Consider the following 20263-nt stretch of genomic DNA (forward strand, 5'->3'; position numbering starts at 1 on the left):
TTTCGTTTAATCTAAATGTTGATGAAATGGGTTGTACAATATGGAAACAATAATTCAAATGTTTATACGAGTTTCTCATTCCTATGTGAAGCACTTCTTGTATCTCCATTTCATACGTCACTCTAAAGATGTATATAACAGTAACAATATAGTCAATATTTATTAAGTCACATTCTTACCTATTCATAGTGCACTTTGTGGTCTTGTTAAATATTAGTAGCACTTGTGTTTCCACACCTAAAGAGTAGACCACTTAAATTTAGACAAAATTGGGTTATACCCTTACCAATTCTAGAGGAAAATGTTTCGTGTCTAGGATTTAATCGGAAAATCTTTCTTGTCTAGGATTTAATCGATATTAGCAGTTGATCTCATCACAATTAGTGGCATCAGTAAAATGTGGTATCGGTACACCTTAACACTGAAAGTAACACACACATATCACCATACGCACTCACTCATACATGCATGCACGCACACACTTACTGCACATATGCACAGAAAACAGACACGTGTACACCTTCGCACATGCACTAAGACACTGTACACACATATGTACAAATGCAGTCTTCAGTCATTAAATACTCCCCCATCATTACTTCATTAATCTCTGTTAAATTTCTTAGTTTCATTAGAATGTTCCACCAGAATCGGAGAAAGGGTCTGGAGGATAAGATTTAAAGATGGCTAGTGAACAGGAATATGCACAGTGGTTGGCAGCAGTTGGGATCAGCACCAAAATATCTCTATCATTACCCTCACGAACTGCCACAGATCTATTACCACGTCGTGATATGAACACTAATATCAATGTTGTATTATATCGATATTATATTATTATCGATATGTATTATAAACATTGTTTGACTGCATAAGCTTGGGTATTGGGCATCTAAATCTTTTGCCATTACCACAACATTAATTTTCAACTTTGGAAAGCAGAATTTCATGGTGATGACATATCGTCACATACATAGAGAAGTGAAGTATCACATCATGTGTAAAAATAGCTTTGTAGTTATACACCTATATAGTACTGTATGTAAACCACTGATGATCACCTTTAGTTTGTTGTGGAGGGTATACTAAATTTGAATAAGTTATACCACTGTGGTGATGGTAAAATAAGTATATACGCAATCAATGCATGCATGTGAATAAAGTATAAAGAAATGAAGTATCAAAAACAGTCAGGTGACCATACCATGCAAGAAGCCACCAGCCATATAGGAAACAGTAAGCATTACTACCACCAATAAATAATTTTTTATTGCAGTAGACAGCATGCAAAAGCAGATATAGCAGAAGATAAACACAATGGAAGAGGAAAAGAAGCACTAGAACTGGCCTGTAGCAAACAGACTGTGTTAAGTTCACAAATGTGCTGAAGTATTGCACTAGTATCCACACCTTTGTGACTTACTTGACATGCCCACCACACTGAGGTGGTCTCCTGCCTCCAACGTATAGTGCCGTCAACATTTACAGGCACCTAAGGGCCAATAAGATAAGCATGTCACAGTCATTAGAATTTATTGTTTCATACAGATGCATATATATATATAAAGGAACCTTGTGGCTACTTGTAATTCTATCCCTGATTTCTTAGGTCCACCGCAATGCATACACAAATGAAATGTACATGCTGGACTCCTTAACTTGTCAAGGGACAATCCAACGAACACTTATACAAATGGATAGTCTGAATAAGCATGTCACCAAACCCCAGGGATTACCCATTTATCACAGGGGATGTAAGGACACCATTACCACATCACCCCACCATTACTATGACACATTGTACCTGTTCAGTGATACTCGAGGTGAAGTATAATATTATCCGTCAAGCTTAGTCTTCTTGCAATGCCACACCACCATAGCATAACTGTATATATTAACAACAACGTATTTCTCAATAAGGATAGTATTGACAACTTAATATGACTGTACTATTAAAATATCCCTTTATAAGGTGGAGGGACTCTAGCCCATAGGTGAACCATCAAGTGGGCCCCCTTTAATGTTGTGCGCATCACAGCACATAATAAGTTAGTACTGAGCTCCACAACACTCACTCAGATATGTACGCATGCCCAAGCACTGCATGTACATATATCTCTACACACTTGCATCCATGTTATGTACTGTATGCACCTCTCTGGCAATGAAAAATAGCTATTCCAAAGGTCGTAATTTAAACAAAATCATGCACTAGAATCTTGTGGGTAAGGACTAGATTAGTAAATCATAGGAGGAGTGAATCACAGACTGCCCAGAGAGACGCTACAGGATCCTAGGTACCACAACAGCCTCAATACCACTAAGTGAGACAAGCACAGCTTCCCCAGATGTAACAGTTGAGAGGGTTGTTTTCCCAGTTGACACTAGGTAACCAGGTCCCCATAAAAAGCTGGCTATACTGAGCTGATTGACCACAACTAAAGATACAAATTTAATCAACCCAGGTGTCTGGTCTGGGTCCCGTCTGATCCCACTGAGTTTCTCACATTCCCATTTGACCATACCTGAAGGTAGAAATACAGTCAATATTCGATCACATCTTTATCCATTCATAACATGTCCATTCCCATTAGGCCACTCCAATTGGCATACCGGTTTCTGGTCCTATTCATTCTGGAAGGAGCATGCGGGCGGGCAAATGTTGCCATTATAAGAATTTGGTGAAATTGCTATAATTAATGGCTTCAAAAACCAACTATACAAAGCCAAAAATCCAAGGTTAATGCTTACAATAATACTTACCGGGATGCAGATAAGTAAGTCAATAGCCAATGTAACATCAAGCGTAATGAGCATTAAATAGAGTATGCACATGCGTAATGAGTATAATGCTCTGTGAATATTTTGATGCGGGTGGTGGACCAGAAACCGGTATACTCATTGGAGTGGCCTTATATATCGTTCCAATTGCACCACACTTTAAGCAGTACAATACACTAGTTACAACATACTGAGTGTGATTATCACACTAAAGAGTCAGCAAGACAAAGTGGCTAACATCACGGAATCACGCAAGTAACTATACGTATACAGGCTTACTTGTTAGCATACCGACGTTAGATGAGACGGGCAGTCTTAGCCAGGCATCCCTGAGATTTTAGCATTCAGCCATGCTCATAATTCCAGCAAGGACACAGTGATAACCGAGGTGATAACTTAGTTGGTAATTAGTAAAAGTCAATTTTCATTGGAAACTCTATCTAGAAATCTATAGATGTTCATATGCCATCGAGACTTACAAATATAAACAGCTTACCAGTCTCGTTACGAAATATTAGCCAAGACGGCACTGGACACGTCCTTAAGCTTAAGCGCATCAATTTCAAAGATAATAAATCTTTAATTCGAACTAGTGCCCACTAGTGGCACTTAAAATCAGTCATCCCGCCGTCTTACCTAACGCGCATATAATGTGCGCTAATTCGACCATAGGAATTAACGAGGGAATTAAGATCAAACAATCAGTAAGCATCTCTCTGTAATGTGTGGAGTGTGTGTATAGTACTGTGTGTTGTTCTCATAGATAATTTATTTATTTATTTATTTATTAAGGCTTTACAGCACAAGTGCTGAAGGTCTGTAGGACACCTGGTCCTACAGCCTGTTTAAAGATGTTATAAGCTGTGTTTGAAAAGGTGCAGAATGGAGAAAAAATTGACTGAACCTGAGCAGCCTCGAACCTGCAGCCATCCGATTTGTACTTGAACGCTTACAGGAGTCTGCCAGGCGGTCAGATGTTTTCTCCCTGCTATTTTCATATATCTATATCCATAGGAACTCTAGAGAGTGACTTATTTTCTTAAAGTACCTCTTGTGGAACCAAATGGACATTGTTTTATTTATTAAGGCTTTACAGCACAAGTGCTGAAAGTCTGTAAGACACCTGGTCCTACAGCCTGTTTAAAGATGTTATAAGCGACTCGTATATTGTGTAAATAGAGGGCGCGAACCCTATAAATCTATGACTGATTTAGGTTTGCATGGCTAGTTCGCTTTCTAGGAAAGAACCTAGAAATAGGTTCTGGTAACTTGTGTGTTGACTTAGCAACCTGTATGTGTGGTGTGTCCTTTGGTATTAATCTTGCCCCCAGACCATGTACCAGGGACCAGCATTATACTGTGTGTTGTGTACCAGGTATGGGCTCATTGGGAAGTTAGCAGCAGTGACAAGTCATCTAAGATGATGTATGGACCACCAGCAAAGTAGATTGGCAACTATCCATAGAGGATTGTTAAATATAGAGGATTAGCAACAATGGCAACACATAGGGAGATAGCTCAAGGGGGTGTCACGTAGGTACGGGCTGTAGGGAGATCTGCGACCGTGGTCAAAGCATTGACCGGCCAAAATTTCGCTTTGACCTTTGACTAAGAGGCTTTTTCAATCTTTGATCGTTGACCTAGCGACCATATTTTAGTACTTTGCGATTGTTGGTCAGAAAATCGCACCCTTGACCATTGACTAAGACTTTTACTGCGGTCACAGATCGACCTACAGTAAATGCCTAAGTGACACCCCCTTGTAGCTGATCTGCTTCGGATGGACTGTGAGCTGTTTGTGTGTGTGTGTGTGTGTGTGTGTGTGTGTGTGTGTGTGTGTGTGTGTGTGTGTGTGTGTGTGTGTGTGTGTGTGTGTGTGTGTGTGTGTGTGTGTGTGTGTGTGTGTGTGAGTGTGTAGTGTACTGTGTGTACCACACTATGTAGTGTGTATATGTGTAGTGTAGTATTGTGATGGTGCTGCGTGATGACTTATACACAGGACCCTGAACAGAAGGAATCTGATGATGAGTTGTTAATGGCCAAAACTGGGTACAGCTAGTGTTTATAAGCACAATAGTAATAAAATGTTTTTATGCATGCTCCCATTAAGACTTCGCATTACTCCGCCTTTTTTTAGCTACTATAGTAACTATATACTACAAGGTGAAGAATTTATGATACCTTAGGCCCCAAACAGTACTTCATGACCTTGTTAATAAGACCACTTCATAACAGTGTAAACTTTACTTCATAATTTTGCTACCGGCTGATGATTATGGTTGATTGTGGTTACCGGCTGATGAGTCCCCCCACATTAAATAATAGGGACGAAAAGTCTTTTTATAGACTTACCGGTTTGGTGTCGCCATTCAACAAGATCCAGGTACAAGGCGTGTTTACCAATTCAGTATTGTAATTGTACTTGGATGTGTGTGTGTGTTGTGTGTTGACCTGGTGTCAACTGGGGAAGTAGCCCACCCAGCTGTAACATCAATGGGCGGGGAAGCAAATGCTCAACTGCCCTGGTCTCAATAGTGGTGTTGGGGCTGTTGTGGAACTTTGGGTTCCATAGACTCTCTCCATGAGACCTGGACAGTCCTTCTGCGGGTTACTAGTCCTGCCCCAGGAGGATTTGCCTGCACAGACTCAAGTGCCTGAGTGGTGCGCAGGCATCCCAGTGCTGGTTCGCTGGGCAGCAATAGCTGTGTTTCGCACGGCTGCTGATTGCTTTGTGTGTGTGTGTGTGTGCATCTGTAAGACTTACCAGTTTGGTGCCATTCAACATACAATGTGTTGCTGTGGTTACCAACATATAGCTATTTAGAGTCAGTACTGTATGTGTGGTGCTTGTGCACCTGCATGTGTGTGTGTGTGCTCTTTAGCTATAAAGTTGCACATTAATTGTTACGCAGCTTACACTTCCAAATAATTAACTAAGAACAAGTAGATAATTATGTTCACTGTTGAATCACTATCATTAGTTGTCTTTCTTTGCAGGTGTAGCTATGATTGCTATATTAGGAAGTATATTATGAACTGTTTGATGATTTGCTTGCACAGACTGAGAGCCAGAACAAGGTTTACCAGGAGCTCAAGATCAACTCTTGGCTCTGATTTCCATAGGACCACAGCTTCAAGGTGTGCTGCATCAATTAACACTGTCAAGTGCCAAGTTAACCCTCACTAGGAGCTTGATTTGCCAAGTGGTGCATAAGCTGATCAGCTCCCGAGTACTGCCATTATCCATAACATTCTCAGACCATTCTCAGAACAGGATAACGTATGTACTTCCAAGTACCATGCATAAAGAAATGTCGATGACAAACTTCCACAAACTGGATAAATTTGTCAAGGGTTGTAAATTTGCATTGTAAAATGCCATGATATTTTGTCAAATTTTTCTTGCGTACAGCACTTCCCAAACATTTCAAAAGCAACTCAATTACCTAGGACAATCCACACCCTTGTGAATGCTTTTAACAACCTAGTTGAAATCTATACTACTGCACTGAAATATGTACCATCAACACTGCATTATGTTGCATTACTCCGCTAATCCTCCATGCATTAGCCAACATTTCACAATTTTAAAAATGTACTTTTTGATGATTAAAAAAGAATTTCAATATACAACATGACACTTGAGACAATAGCAAACACAATGAGGACTTGCCAGGAATGCTTCATAAGCAACTATATACAATTTTGCTACATAAAAACAAATGACCGGAATATAAATCTATTGAGTCTGTTCAGATGAAGAATGAGAGGGAATATACAACTGCTAGATGCCTACGACACTGTATTTCTAAATACATGAAGAAATATCACTGATTTGATTCAATTATGGCTGGTGGGGTGGGATTACTACAACTACGCTTGTGACGAGAGCAATTATGTTTGTTAGCACTACTGGCCTGCTTGCTGGCGGCCGCAACTTGATTCTGTAGCTCCAGAATGTGTGATTCTTGCTGCTTGCAGGTCATTTTGATAGAATTGTAGTTATCCTCAATCACCTACAAGGAACAAAACAATAAAACAGTGATTAAATTATTGAACAGAAATTTCCTCTCGGAGTTTGTATATACAGTGCACGAAATAACGGTCGGACACCCGACAATTTCCGGTCAATAACACTCGTCAGGTCATAATTGCATTTGTCCAGAAATAACGTCCTTTCAAAGTGTGACAGAGTTTATGCTGTGGCTATAGGCTAGGAGGGAGGGCATACACTGTACATAATGATTTGCATTGTCATGTAATTGAGTTATGTGTTATTGATTTGTGGCCACAAACCACAAGACATGCCCAACATGTACTCTGAGGTAAACAGGTTGCTATTGCGTGCCAGCCCACTAGTCTCAGTACTGCAGTAGTAAAAAGTATTTATAACCTCATGACCATTAGCAGCTTTTACTTGTGGTATCCACTGGTACTTCCAGCTGGTATTTTAAAGAAGAGTGACTGATAAACATTATCTACTTCATGACAGCACTAGCAAAGTACCACAAAGGCTAATAAACCCCTATTCTGCAATACTGTACTGATTCCATAGAACCTAATATGTGACCAGTACCCTTATTAATGCTATGCTTTTCTTTCAGCAAGAGTAAATTGAGTAGTGATCAGTAGTGCAGTACATTAGTGACCTGAAAATAATTAAAGTTTGCATACAGAAGGGTATAGCCTAAATAACAAAAACTTGAAATGTCTGGGCAAATAGCTTGATGTCTCTTCAACTTTTAGGTTGTCCTGACAATGCGTCAGGACACATTTGAAAAGTTATTTTGCACACTGTATATACAACAACAAATGGCTTCAATTTGTAACATACATTTGAAACACTCTAATAGAACATACACCCACCTTTATTCTGGCTGCACATCTCTCCTTGCAAAATAGTATTCTCTAGTGTTGCAATTTTTGTGTTTTTAGTGTGAGCTTGGTTTTGTAGTTCGTCGACCTTCATGTTCATTTCTTGAAGCTGTTAATTCAACTCTGCAACCTTCTCTTGAGCAACTGTTGAAACAAAAACCCAAATAAACCCTAATACATCCAGTAAGAAAAAACAAACCCTGAAGCCATCTACTGTACGGAGGGGAAAGCTTTGCAGAAAAAGATAGTTTTGATTTGAACAGGCTTCATTATACTCACAATCAGTATTGACCCAGTACACACTTGATGTTCACAGTTGCCAATACAGGGTTTAGCTAACTGTATAGAGTACATAGTACGTTACTTGCCTGTGCCTGTAACTCCTTTGTGTACTGTAGCAATGGCTCACTGTGCTTCAGCCTTGCCTCCATTGTGAATATCTTTGAATTGGCTGCCATGAGTTCCTTTAGCAACAGAGACATCATCATTACAGGTGTGTATGTGTGCGTGCATGCGTGTGTGCGCGCGCGCGCGTGTGTGTGTGTGTGTGTGCGCGCGCGCGTGTGTGTGTGTGTGTGTGTGTGTGTGTGTGTGTAGGGGTAAGCTTACCTTTTCCATGATGACATTTTGAGCTTCTAAGCTTTGCAATCATTCTTGCAGCTTCTGGTTTTCAATATCTTGTTTGTGTTTCTCAGCACTTAGCTTGCTGCAAAGTAATCATACACAATTGTGGTGAACTATCTGATAGGCAGTGGTGTTCTGAAACTCACTTTAACTGTTTGTTCATAATGTCTTCCTTTCTAGCAACGTCACTTGTTAGTTGTCTGTATGGTGGTAAACAGAGGTAGTATGAATTATAAGAATAGTTCACTTGTAATTGATTGTGGGATTGGCCGGTGTCACCATAGAAAAAGCTGGCCAGATTAGACGTGGCTGTGTTGTGCCGGATGAAGTAGTACTAATATAGCTAGAGTGCCGAGATAATTGTTGCTGTTCACTGGTGGTGGGAAACAAGCCCAGAAAAGCTCCCAGGCTAAATTTGGTATCACAAGTTTGTAGTGTGGGAACAAAGTTAGGAAAATCTTGAGCATCAGTAAAACTGTGCCTTCACCAGTGTCCATTAACTTCAGTCTTTCTCAATAAACTATTCTCACTACTCTTAGAAGTAGCTACCTTGTTCAAACAACTTTTAGGCCATGAGTACATGTGTTGAAATGAAGTCCTGTCTTCTCTGCTGCACAGTTGCCTTGCCAAAGGCTTTTTCAGCCCATCACAGGTTTCTGAATGAAGCTGACAAATTGCGTCAAACTTTTCTCTTAAAGTGGCATCAGCTGTAACGGCCAGTGCTTGAGCAACTGGCCCTTTCTACTAGAATCATCACTAGCATTGATCAAAGGATCCAGCAAGATATCACAGCTAAGAGCAGCAATTTCATCAGGCTCCATAGTGCACCATCTATACAGGGGATATCATGAAATCACCAACACCATCAAACCAATGCATATGGAACTGACCAATGTAAGCAAACAGGCAAGAACATGGCAAAAACCCACACATTTACGGCAACAACTTTACTTCCCATAGACGCAAAGTGGACCACAATATGAAATGTATGGAAACACTCACTTTATTTTCTCCTTCTCAAAGTCCATAGACTGGCACACAAACTCCGGGTGCATTCTCATGTGCTTCAGCAAAGGCTGCATAAGTAATAACTACACACTATACAATCATAGACGGGCTTCAACAAATACAGCAATGTGGCTCTTGAACACGTTCACTTCTCCCTTCGGCCTATAGCAAGCCTTCAAGTAGTCCAAAGTAGTAATATACAGCTATGTCCAAGTGGAGCAGGTGCACCTCAGGAACTGTGGATATGAAATGAATGATGTAAATTAAGGATCATTTGGAAAGGGAACACAAATGGTTGCTTGACACATACACCCAAGCCTGAGGGCTACACATCAAATGTAGAAAGGGAGTTTCTGAGATAGAAATTGTTAATGCTATAAAGACTTTACAGCGGCCAGTACTGAGAGTCTGTAGCAACTTGTGCTGCAACCTTTGAGATCTCTTCATCTAGTAACTACAGATATACGGTGCATTTGAAAATAAGGAGCCATTATGGCACAGACAAGGTTTATGTGCTTGGTCTGTTATACTCTGTACTTTAAGCCAAGCCTCTGGTTAGCTACAGCAGCTAACAATGTCATAATGCAATTAGTGCTAATCAATGTGTACAGTATCACTACTAGCAAAGTACAGGTGTCTCAATAGAATGTCTCAATAGAATTACCTGGGTTTTCACTAGCATCCACTAGCTTTTTACTAGCAAAAATGGCGACAGGGTGATTCACGTGATCATTCCGTAAATAATAAATGCCACGCCTCTAAAAGTCAAGAGGTCTATAAGCACACCCCCAACATACATACAATAAATACAAAACACAGCACAGGTACAACAAGAACAAAACCTATGACGACATAGATGTAAAGATAGATAAAAAGGCAAGTAAACATGTATGACTCTAGCTTTGTATGGCTATGATTTGCAGTCTGTTGGGCAGCTACAGAATGTGAAAGCGATCGCCACTACCATTACAAGCTCCAGGTGGACAGATAGAATCGGTCTTCACCTGGCAGACAGAATCTGCCAACATCAAACCTTTTGTATTACTACCCAACAACCTTTAAGCAGATCATGTAAGGAAATAAGTTGGTCTGCCTAGCTTTTACAACCCTTCGCACTTCGGGAGAACCATCTATTAAAAAACCGAGGGGTCGGCAACGCCCACGCAATTCCCAAAACCATGTACGAGAGTCCCAATATTTAAGAATTTCAAAAATATTTCAGTATTTAAATTGTATTTCAATATTTGTAATAACGATTTAAAACAAAGCTAGCATCAACAGGATACTACAGAGAGGCACGCGAGTACTTTGTACAGGTTATTTAGCTAGCAACCTCAAGTAATTCAACCAACATCAGCATCCAAGTGTTGTCCCAGTACATGGTCGTGTTTGTGTACGGAAGAAAACGTAAATAATCGATTTCATTGTAATTAGGATTTCTAAATATTTTGGATTTCTAATTAGATTTCTGAGATAGTGTACGAGAGTCCCAGGCCGTTGGCGACCCCTCGTAAAAAACCATCCTTAGAACTTTTATTTAGTACGAAAATAGCCCTTTTTACATCGGACAATTATAAATAAAATGCCTTACCTGAACTTTCTCCACGTTGTTCATGATGTACAATGGTACCCTGCATAGATCTATGCCTGCACAAACTCCCATACTAACGCCGCCATTTTTATATCGTGACGTCAATGCGGATAAGGTCTATAGTAAGACCATAGATAATAGAGTAAAGGGATAGGAAACGCAATAACGTGACGTCACAAAATACGTACACTTCTATTGGAATTTCATGTATTACGTCACGAACATACTCGTTACGCTTGCTGCGCTTGTATCAAAGAGAAACAAATTGTTGTAACGACAGAATTTTGTAACTAACGACTGTGAAACTTCGCTACAGTGAACTCAAGTAAGTAATCGAGGGAAATAGGATGGTACCAACCCTCAAGGAAGTTATACGCAAAATTAAAGGAGATTGAAAGTGAAAAGAACGGCCCAAAAATTACTTTAAACCACTTTATTTTCTTCGTAAATATATTCTATCGTTTTAACTGTGATAAACCTATTCCTTACCAGTTAACAGAGGGAACCAGAGGAAATATCGGAGCAAAACAGGAACTGTTGCTTGAAGAAACGACTAAGTATCTTCCATTTTTAACCAAAAGTTTAAACCACCTTGCAGTACAACGCAACGGTAAAAGACTGTGTTGGTGACACGCCTAGCTTACCACAAGATTCGAAAGTCGAGATGAAAAGATCTGCAGGTGTGATATATTATTTGTTAATAGCATTTTAACTTTATAATGTAGACTTTCTTGAAGATTTTATAACAAAAAATGGGATTATTATTTTTTTATTATTAACACTTTACAGTGACCAGTACTGAAGGTCTACTACAACATGTGCTGCAGCCTTAGGATTACCTAACCTAGTTTCAAGGACTTAGACTTAATGACTTATACAGTAGCTGGAAAGGTGTAACAGAAAAGGGGCCAAAGTAGGGAAAAAAATCCCTCCAACCCCAGGAATCGAACTGCAGGTCACCCAATGTCTAGTCGGGGCCACACTCAGTCTTCCTCCAGGAGGGATGGATTTTCTTCCTTAATCCTAAGGTATTTATTATTAACACTTTACAGTGACCAGCACTGAAGGTCTACAACAACATAGATAGGAGATCCTTGAGCAGACAAAACCTTTCACATCTGAAAGAAGCGATAAAGGATGAAGTGAGCCTGTTTCTGTGTGTTTTTGGTGTTTATCTAGCATCTTATAGTCTGATGATGTCGATGTTGCTACGGTGTGCAGGCGCGCCTTACACGTGTTTGATTCTGAAATGTGGGATAATTTTGTGAAAGAGTATGCAGACACCAAGAAACGAGTACGCATGATTGCAGAGGAAACATTTTCTTTAGAACTAACAACTAAACAGGTACATTCTTTATTGATTAGTGACCAGGTAAAGTGGGTCTCTCAAGCCAGACTGTTTTGAGAAACAATCATGTAATTTGCAATTTCAGCAAGGCCTGCAGCTCTAGTTTGGGCATGGTTTCTCTCGTTCCTATTGGTGTTTAGTAAGAAAACACATATAGCATTGTGTTGTTTACAGCCTCTCTGTGTTAGTATTGCGTGACCAGACCACTTTTTCTCTTTGTCATTGGATAGAGAAAAGGGTCTGGTCCAGTTTGAATCCCACAATTGTCTTGACACGTCACACAGCTACGTCATCAGTATACAGCAATTATGACCCCATGCACTTAAACTCTGTTATAATAGGATATAATAACAACATGAATTCAGTGTACCTGTTATCAACAAACGGTTTATAACCGATTCAATCGACGATATAATCCAAAGCAGCTTTTGAAAGTGGAATTGCAGGCTGGTAGTTGATAGATGGTAGGCACTAGTATTTGAAAATGCATCACGTTTCTGTGGTTAACACTACCAGGAGCTCATAAGTGCTGCAAGGCCTGACACTACCCAATTATCCAGGTAGTGTCAAGACAAGTGTGGGATTCGAGCCCTTTTTTCTCCCTGCCCAATAACAAAGAAAAAAGCTGTCTGGCCACTCAAGACTGTGGTATTCAGCGAAGCATTTTAACAACCGTCAGATGGAGTTGTTTACACAATAGATTTGGGAAGGTATAAAACCGGAAAGGAATGGAACCGGAACAGAACCAATTGGGACGTGTGCCTTGAAAAAATCGCTTGAATCATATTGTACACTATTTTACCCTCTATCCGCTACAGGTGCCATATGGCACCAAGCGAAATAACTTGCGTGCTGAATACATTCCTGGCTCGCTTACAACATCGCTGTACGTTTATTAAGGCCTTGCGCCTATATTAAAGTGGTCACATCCTTACAGGCTCCACTTCCTGGGTTTCCGGATCCTTCACAGTAGTGTTGCACCGATATGGATTTTGCCGATTATCCGATAAAATGATATCGAAATTTACATAGCAGCCGATACTGATAACCGATCCGATGTTTATATTTGCCAAAATTAAATTGAGTGGTCACTGTTGAAGAAAGGCGCTCGGTACGCAGCTTCATCTTGCCTCATCTAAGCCTATAGAAGCAAGAAAAAGAGTACCAAGGTACTCGCAAACTGAAGTAGAGCGAGCAGTCATCTCTGAACTCGCGAGTGGCTTCTGTATTCGAGCGAGCGATACAGCACTCTACTACCAGCCTCGATCGAGCTGAGCTACTCGCACTCGCGAGCAAATGCAATGTTGACTTAAATCTGTACTGTAGTTAGGTACTGTGTAAGCGCTGGAAAATCTGGCGGTGAAAGGTATAATTATTAATTTATAACCATCACTTGCTTGCCTAGAATAGCGCTAAAGTTATCTTTCAATCTTAACCACATTATTTGACGTAATTTTCTATTTAATATCCATCACATAGTGTGTGCGAATAGTAGTTAGAAATGTTTTGCAATCTGTTTCAAGCAATTTTCTTAAGGCACACGTCCCGATTGATTCCGTTCCAGCTTTTATACCTTCCCATAAATTTCTTGATTTATGTTTTACCCTCTGACAATTTGGCAACTGCTATTCTTCCTTGCCAAAATAAACAAATACATTATAGCTTACAAGTACAAAACAAATTACATAAGTACTATAATTATCACAAAGGCTACTTACAAAGAAAATTAAATATGCTATATGAAAACAAATAAGAGTGACAGTCAGCAATTGCAGCAGTAAAATTTTTCATCCGTATGTAGTCCATTCCACCATTGAGATGCCTTGTAGCGGAAGTGCCTTTGTGAAAAAGTTAGATGATATCTAGGCAGATTGGCAAAAAAATGGACTGTTTATACCCTGTTGTACAATAATGGTGATGCCTACCGAACTGAATAGGTGGTTGTAGTGGTATGCATTACGCAGTTCCATTCATAACTGTACTTAACCCTAGCAAACTCATGCTCCTCTAAGCTGGTAATGCATCACTCAAGCATTGAAATAATTAGAAATAATTTACAATGATGTATGGCTTCATAGCAAATAAAGTATCATTACTGGCCTTGTAATGATAATAATAATGTACTATAGTTGAAGCATATGTAACTTAGTTTATTTTATTCTTTACAGGAGTGCAATGCAGTTTTGTTTATATTTGATATGGCCCACACACACAAATTGACATTGAAACTTTCATCATTGTTCAATTCAGATGTGCTCAAATTGCATAACTGCAGTATTTCTACAGATTCTTTGTTTTACACTCTACGGAAAAATAATGCAAGATTCCCACGACCTAATGGAACCATTGTAGACAAGGGCAGGAAAGGCAATCTGCGCATTTTTGTTTACAAATTTGATAAAGAACATGTGACTCAATGTTCAAAAGCCTCTCTTGATAATTTTAAACACTGTCACACGGATGAGGAACGACCATTTGTACCTGAAATGAAGCTAGAAAGAAATGTTGCGTGGTCTTTTTTTTGTCTTGACCCAGACCCAGCTTTAAATCTTACAGAGCACTTTATAGATCCAAAATCGTTGAATTTAAAGCCATTATTTGCTTTCCCTGAGCCAAAGCATGAAGCAGAGCGCATGAAGTGTCTTTATAATGCATTAGTAAAGAATCTGTCACTTACAAGAGTAGATATAGCACAGGTTATGCCTCCAGGTAATACTGACCATTTTTGTCAATTTTCAGGAGGTGGAGACATACATATTACCATTAAAAAAGAGTCACTGGTGATTTCTGATGTGCGTGATGATTCTCATTCTTCACAGCAGCAAGATGACTATCCTTCCCATCCATCTCCTATAGAGAAGTCCGACCTTATCTCAGGTTTTGCAGTGGAGGAAAAAAAATTAGCAGTTAACAAAGAGCTTTTAAAGTGCCAGCTTTTTGGTGATATAATCGTACACAGCGTGGGTAATTTTATAGCTTGCATCGATGAGTGCAATGAAGATTTTATTAGGAATGTTGATTGTGTAGAAGGATATGGTGCAGCATATACAGGTACAGGATGCATTGGATTTTATAAAGTGGAAATGAAATTTGGTCAAGCTGTGAAAATTGTGACTAAATTTGAAATGAATATGTACAATCCAGCATCATCAGCTGCAATTCTCGATTCTGCATTGAATTATTTTATGAACATTAACTTCTTAATACTGAACTATTCATGTGTCATGTCTTTACTTGTAGATTAGTTATTCATGTGTCATGTAGGTTATAAATACTGAACTATTCATGTGTTATGTCTTTACTTGTAGATCTTGTGTTTCTGAATTTATTATGCCATCATTTAGCCAGGTTTTCATTTTCGACAATACTTCATCTTGACTAGGATGACTGGGCAGTTCACTGATATCAATGCACATGAAATCACTGGTGCAGTTTTGTTTATCACCATAAGGTTTTTGGCACGTGAGATGGCTAGCAGCCTATTCGCTTTGGCCACAGCTGGTTCCCTTTAACACTTTCACTGAATCGATGTATTCGAACTCAGTGGATTTCCAACCTTGTAGTGTCGTCAATTGCACCTTGGAAGTTAAAACAATACACAAAATCAAGTACATAGTCTCGCTCCCAGCTGTTTTTCTCCTGGGTGGCACTTATCAATTAGAGATTATAAGCGCCCCCTCCAAAAGGGTCTGGTGTAATGCCTATACCTAGAAATCGCCAGATTCTAGCAATTGTTGATTTGCTGTAAATTAGTATACAAGACTTTACATATAAGCACCACACCAGAGAAAAGCGGCTGGGAATACATACAACCAGGAAACCTCACAGTAAGTTACCACTATTTTAGACTGATCAGTTGCTACTTATAAACAGATACTGAAATTAATAGCTAGATCCCAGGGTAATTCTAAACTTCTGAGCCATGCATGCATGAGGGAACTTGGATTCATTCCTAGTCGGGCGTACAAGACCAGTTTATAATATAAGATCCAATCAACATTATTCAGATCAGATATTGAATGCTGATAGCAGCAAAGCTTCCTTTTTCAATGTTGTAAGAAAGTTCTGGGTGGTCTGATTCTTTATCAATGTCATCAATAGAGATATACATACAAGCCATCGAATTTGCAATGCAACAAGCAAATGTTTGTTGGTGTCAAAAGGTAGTATGCATGGTATGCTCATGTTATATATATGCATGTCTGTGTTAGGTGTGGGTACCCCAAGTCTCACGTGGACCTTTACCCACTATGTAAAAGTTGACATTCTATGTACATACATGCACCCACGTACGTGCTCTACACGTGTTTAGTGACAAAAGTAGAGCAACCATATGGACTTTGGTGACACCATCACAGGTTTGGGAAAGGGCTTAGCATACATTATTATGGCTTCCACAAAGGGAATGTATAGCTGTCCGTGAGTACATTAAAAGTCCAGCCTAACACCTGTTCTGTGATACCCATAACTTCTCCATCAAGTGTGGCCTTCTTGTAATGCCGTGCCCCCACTATAGAGTTGTGTGAGGACATTATTAACGCTATATAAAAAGGAGACTGTCCAGACTATACAATAACACCATGCTAACCCTTGGAAGAAGAGGACGCCATGCAGTAATTTCTCTAATAATTACAAAGATTTTAATCCCAGCATATCTATACCTTGTACTTATTACTGTGTTCCATGTCACAGCAGACATCAGGGATAGCTTGCCGTTATGAAATGGAGGAAGTTGATGAGGATGTGCAGGCTGAGAGAATATTCTGACCTGATTCTGAATATTCTGACCTACTAAAAATAGGTCAGTAATTTATAGTCTAAAGTACATAGTAACTTGCTTACCGTTCCAATAGCGAAGTTAGTGGGCTTATAATTTAGTACAAAACAGTAAACTTATAATACAATCCCACAATCATATAGTAACGTGCTGTGTTGGCATAATAACAGTACGTTTGGAGAATGTAGTGTATAAACCCATGATCGATTTGTGATAGCTGTGCTATAAAAGAATGAGACCAGTGTGTAGATCGTCTTTACACCTATCAGGTGAGTGCGTGGGAGTGATATATATATCACTTATACCAAGGCTGCTTGGGATTTTGCAAATATATACACCCACAGCCCTCGGGCTTTGGATGTATATATCAGCAAAATCCCTCGCAGCCATGGTATAACTATTACATATACATACAGTACACTGTATCATCAGCTTATGCCCTACAGTGGATCATATTTTTATGGAACCTGTGTTCTCTTAAATAATTCAAAATGACCAGTTATACATTCTACTGTATGGTCTGGCAAGTTTTCAGTAAAATATATATGGTATAGTAGCTGAACTTACAATGTTTATTGTATTTACAGGTGGAAGTGTTTTCTGTTGACAATGACTCAAGTAATATTGTCGTCAAGAAGCTCTATTCATGTAGCACAAACTTCAAGACTCGTTCTCTGTTAGATTATTCGTTTCTAATCAAGCACATTAGAAAATCGGTGTTGACGGTGCTTTAATCATCTTTTGTTGTTGTACTGTATGTTCAGCCATCTTTTGTTGTTGTATATGTTAGATTATCCTTTCACTGTTAAAAATGAGGTGTTCAATTACACCCTTGCAGAGGTGTTTCTTTAACGCCCACACCTTTAGAGGCATTAGAAACCACCCATTTGTCAAACACCCCACATATCATTACATATTGTAAGTCATGACTCAAAGTATTGATCATTCAAAATTACACGATATACATGTTCTAGTCACAAAACATATATAATATCCATGGTGATGCAATCATCATAGTGATACGATCATCACGATGTCTCAGTCTTTAACACCTGCAGGCTATGGAGCACGTTATCATCTGCAACTGCTTCACCTATAGAAACAATCAAAACAGATTAGCTAGTGTGTGTGTGTTGCATCGTCTGAGTGTGTGTGGTATGTGTGTCTGTCTGTGTGCGTGTGCATGTAGTGTTGTGTGTGTTTGTGTGACATACACCAAACTCACTGTGTAACAATTAGACAGTAATCATTGGTAGTCGTTCTAATAAACATTGATTTCCAGTGATTCAATACTAACGGATGGGACCAGAGTGTCTTCTATGTTGTGAATTTGATAGTGGGATCACCAGAAACGGCCAACAAAATGTTGTTTTAAGACGTCCAGTCTATCTATTTGTTTCATACTAGTCAACTTGACACGTTACAATACTAACAGATGGGACCAGATGTGAAGTCGGATCAAATGGTAGACCAGTTGGATTGCTCACTTTTTTATAATGTATTCCATCCAGTCAGGTTGCTGTACCATCGGATGGAACCAGAGTGTCTTCTACCATGTCTTTCAAAGAAAGTTAGAGCATCCACTGGATTAGGGAAAGGCTTTGTATGGCAATTGTGGCTAGCTGTACTGACTGGTGTTTTGGTGTTCACATGTAGGCGTTGCTTAATGCCATAAACACTCACCTCAGTCCTGTCTGTAGTGTATACGTATCTGTGTTGTGTGTGCGTGTGTGTTTTGAATGCTGTTAACATTATGTACTTTTATTTAGGTGTTCGAGAGCAGAATGAATCTAGCAGTGTTACTACGATCTGCAACATGGTGAGTTTTCTACGTACCATTGTGTGTGTGTGCATGCGGCGTGCATGCCTGTAAAAAATTTTGCAGGAAAATCATTTAAAGAATGTTAAAAAAATCACGTGATTCTCTTTTTGGTTTTCTTAATGAGACTATATTAAAATAATTTTGTGATTCTCTGCATTGGCAGGGCAAAGACAACAATAGTTAGGCGTTGTCAGTGTACTGATGCGAAATGCAGGCTTTGTAGCTACTTAGCTAATGGCTCAGATAGCTAGTTACCAAACGTCACAAAATAGTTGGGTGGAGCTAACATGCACTCATCCGCTGCTGAGCTACAATTCAATACCACATGGTTATGACAAGCTATAGGATTAGCTACATAGCTAGCTATCAGCCTGTTTTTTTTTTTATTATGCCTTAGAAAAAATCCGATCAACAATTTTTCAAATAGGTATGGCCTAACCGAGTACTTGGTTTAATTTTAAAAAATCATTTGAATGCCTGGACTCTATCATGCTAACTCGTTTGTTCAATTTAGTAGTTCAACCTATCCTGGAATATAATAATTCTATTTGGGGACCTCATTACATTCTAGACAGCAGAAAAGTACAGAAGATACAACAAATGGCTACTTGTCTCATCCGACAATTTCAAGACCAATCGGGTATTAATTCAATGCTAAGCCCCATTGACAGGTGACATGGGGCTGAAACAGATATTTGTAATTTGAAGTCATCGGAATAGCTTCTAGTAATTTTGTGTTGGCTTTTCCTTGATCCACAACATCAGTGCTACAAATGCAATCAATATTATCCTTGCTTCTATTTTGTAAAACAAGCGCATTATCAACCAAAAGTTTAGTGATGTCACTATCTGTAGGATATCCGAAAAGATTGTGTTCAGGATATCCAGTAAGTAAAATTTGATATCCCAAAAATGTGCCTCAGGGTGGGGATTTGATCTAGCGGAAGTAGCTAATGATTTATCCCCAAGGTGGGGAATTTGAGCCACTATATCCCTGTACTTGGGGGTGAGGCTTAACATTGATACTGCATAATTGGGGTAGCCAGTGGAGACCCAGCGGTGCCCCGGAGTTGGTATTGCAACCCAACAACAGGCACATATAATATACATACCCAACAGAACAAGCTGAAGCAGCTCAGGGCCCATTATTTGTCCATGGCCCTTTCTCCCATCGTTTCTTTTTCACTAGGCATAGTTTGATTATCAAGTGATGCATGCATGCACCTGCAAACTACACATACATAATGCTCTACACTCAATAATTTTTATACCAGCAACCAGTGATAATGTTTTCTATTATTTCTATACAGTACGTGTTTCTAGTTCTTTAATCCTGCGATGTGTCCTCCATCCCAGTCGACATAAACAGAGGAACATTATCACCACAATATGAAAAAGTAAGCTGCAATAATGTGAGTAATATGTAAAATCAATTCA

The 20263-nt window shown here is 39.3% G+C and overlaps 2 protein-coding genes and 3 long non-coding RNA genes across 15 annotated transcripts in view; 3 read left to right on the plus strand and 2 right to left on the minus strand.

Moving 5' to 3' along the window:
- Positions 1-11533, minus strand: LOC136236261 (uncharacterized). 5 transcript variants are annotated; one of them, XR_010692047.1, is made up of 13 exons: positions 10880-11533; positions 9283-9524; positions 8427-9111; positions 8266-8362; positions 8025-8120; positions 7648-7800; positions 3278-6797; positions 3061-3229; positions 1805-1885; positions 1424-1492; positions 287-421; positions 180-237; positions 1-122 (listed from the first exon to the last, which is right to left on the minus strand). It is a non-coding gene; the product is annotated as an uncharacterized lncRNA (long non-coding RNA). The 5 variants fall into 5 exon arrangements; XR_010692048.1 differs by having other exon boundaries at positions 1411-1492; XR_010692049.1 differs by lacking the exon at positions 1424-1492.
- On the plus strand, positions 3371-7365 carry LOC136236263 (uncharacterized). 2 transcript variants are annotated; one of them, XR_010692054.1, is made up of 3 exons: positions 3371-3485; positions 4157-4583; positions 5779-7365. It is a non-coding gene; the product is annotated as an uncharacterized lncRNA (long non-coding RNA). The 2 variants fall into 2 exon arrangements; XR_010692053.1 differs by having other exon boundaries at positions 4157-4568.
- On the plus strand, positions 11067-15582 carry LOC136236259 (uncharacterized). 2 transcript variants are annotated; one of them, XM_066026386.1, is made up of 6 exons: positions 11067-11204; positions 11372-11559; positions 11605-11636; positions 11959-12021; positions 12069-12224; positions 14396-15582. In XM_066026386.1, the coding sequence occupies exons 2-6, from the start codon at positions 11544-11546 to the stop codon at positions 15470-15472; spliced, it is 1344 nt and encodes a 447-aa protein (XP_065882458.1). In that variant the 5' UTR covers positions 11067-11204; positions 11372-11543; the 3' UTR covers positions 15473-15582. The 2 variants fall into 2 exon arrangements, with proteins under 2 accessions (XP_065882458.1, XP_065882459.1); XM_066026387.1 differs by having other exon boundaries at positions 11617-11636.
- Positions 13400-17152, minus strand: LOC136236262 (uncharacterized). The gene is made up of 3 exons (XR_010692052.1): positions 17070-17152; positions 16889-17018; positions 13400-15805 (listed from the first exon to the last, which is right to left on the minus strand). It is a non-coding gene; the product is annotated as an uncharacterized lncRNA (long non-coding RNA).
- The window catches only part of LOC136236260 (uncharacterized), a 13979-nt gene continuing 10844 nt past the window's right edge, over positions 17129-20263 (plus strand). For 2 of the 5 annotated variants that reach the window (XR_010692046.1, XR_010692045.1), the window contains exons 1-2: positions 17129-18823; positions 20137-20223. The gene's annotated coding sequence lies outside the window, so the exon portion shown is untranslated. The remainder of the gene's footprint in view (positions 18824-20136; positions 20224-20263) is intronic. The other 3 variants (XM_066026390.1, XM_066026389.1, XM_066026388.1) reach the window with 2 other exon arrangements.

This window comes from Dysidea avara, chromosome 10 (genome assembly GCF_963678975.1).
Source record: "Dysidea avara chromosome 10, odDysAvar1.4, whole genome shotgun sequence".
Lineage (NCBI taxonomy): Eukaryota > Metazoa > Porifera > Demospongiae > Dictyoceratida > Dysideidae > Dysidea > Dysidea avara.

Coding starts and splice junctions, on each gene's coding strand:
- LOC136236259 (XM_066026386.1), top strand. Junction 11,637..11,958: donor ATTTTATAACAAAAAATGGG/ATTATTATTTTT, acceptor GTCTACAACAAC/ATAGATAGGAGATCCTTGAG. Junction 12,022..12,068: donor AAGAAGCGATAAAGGATGAA/GTGAGCCTGTTT, acceptor AGCATCTTATAG/TCTGATGATGTCGATGTTGC.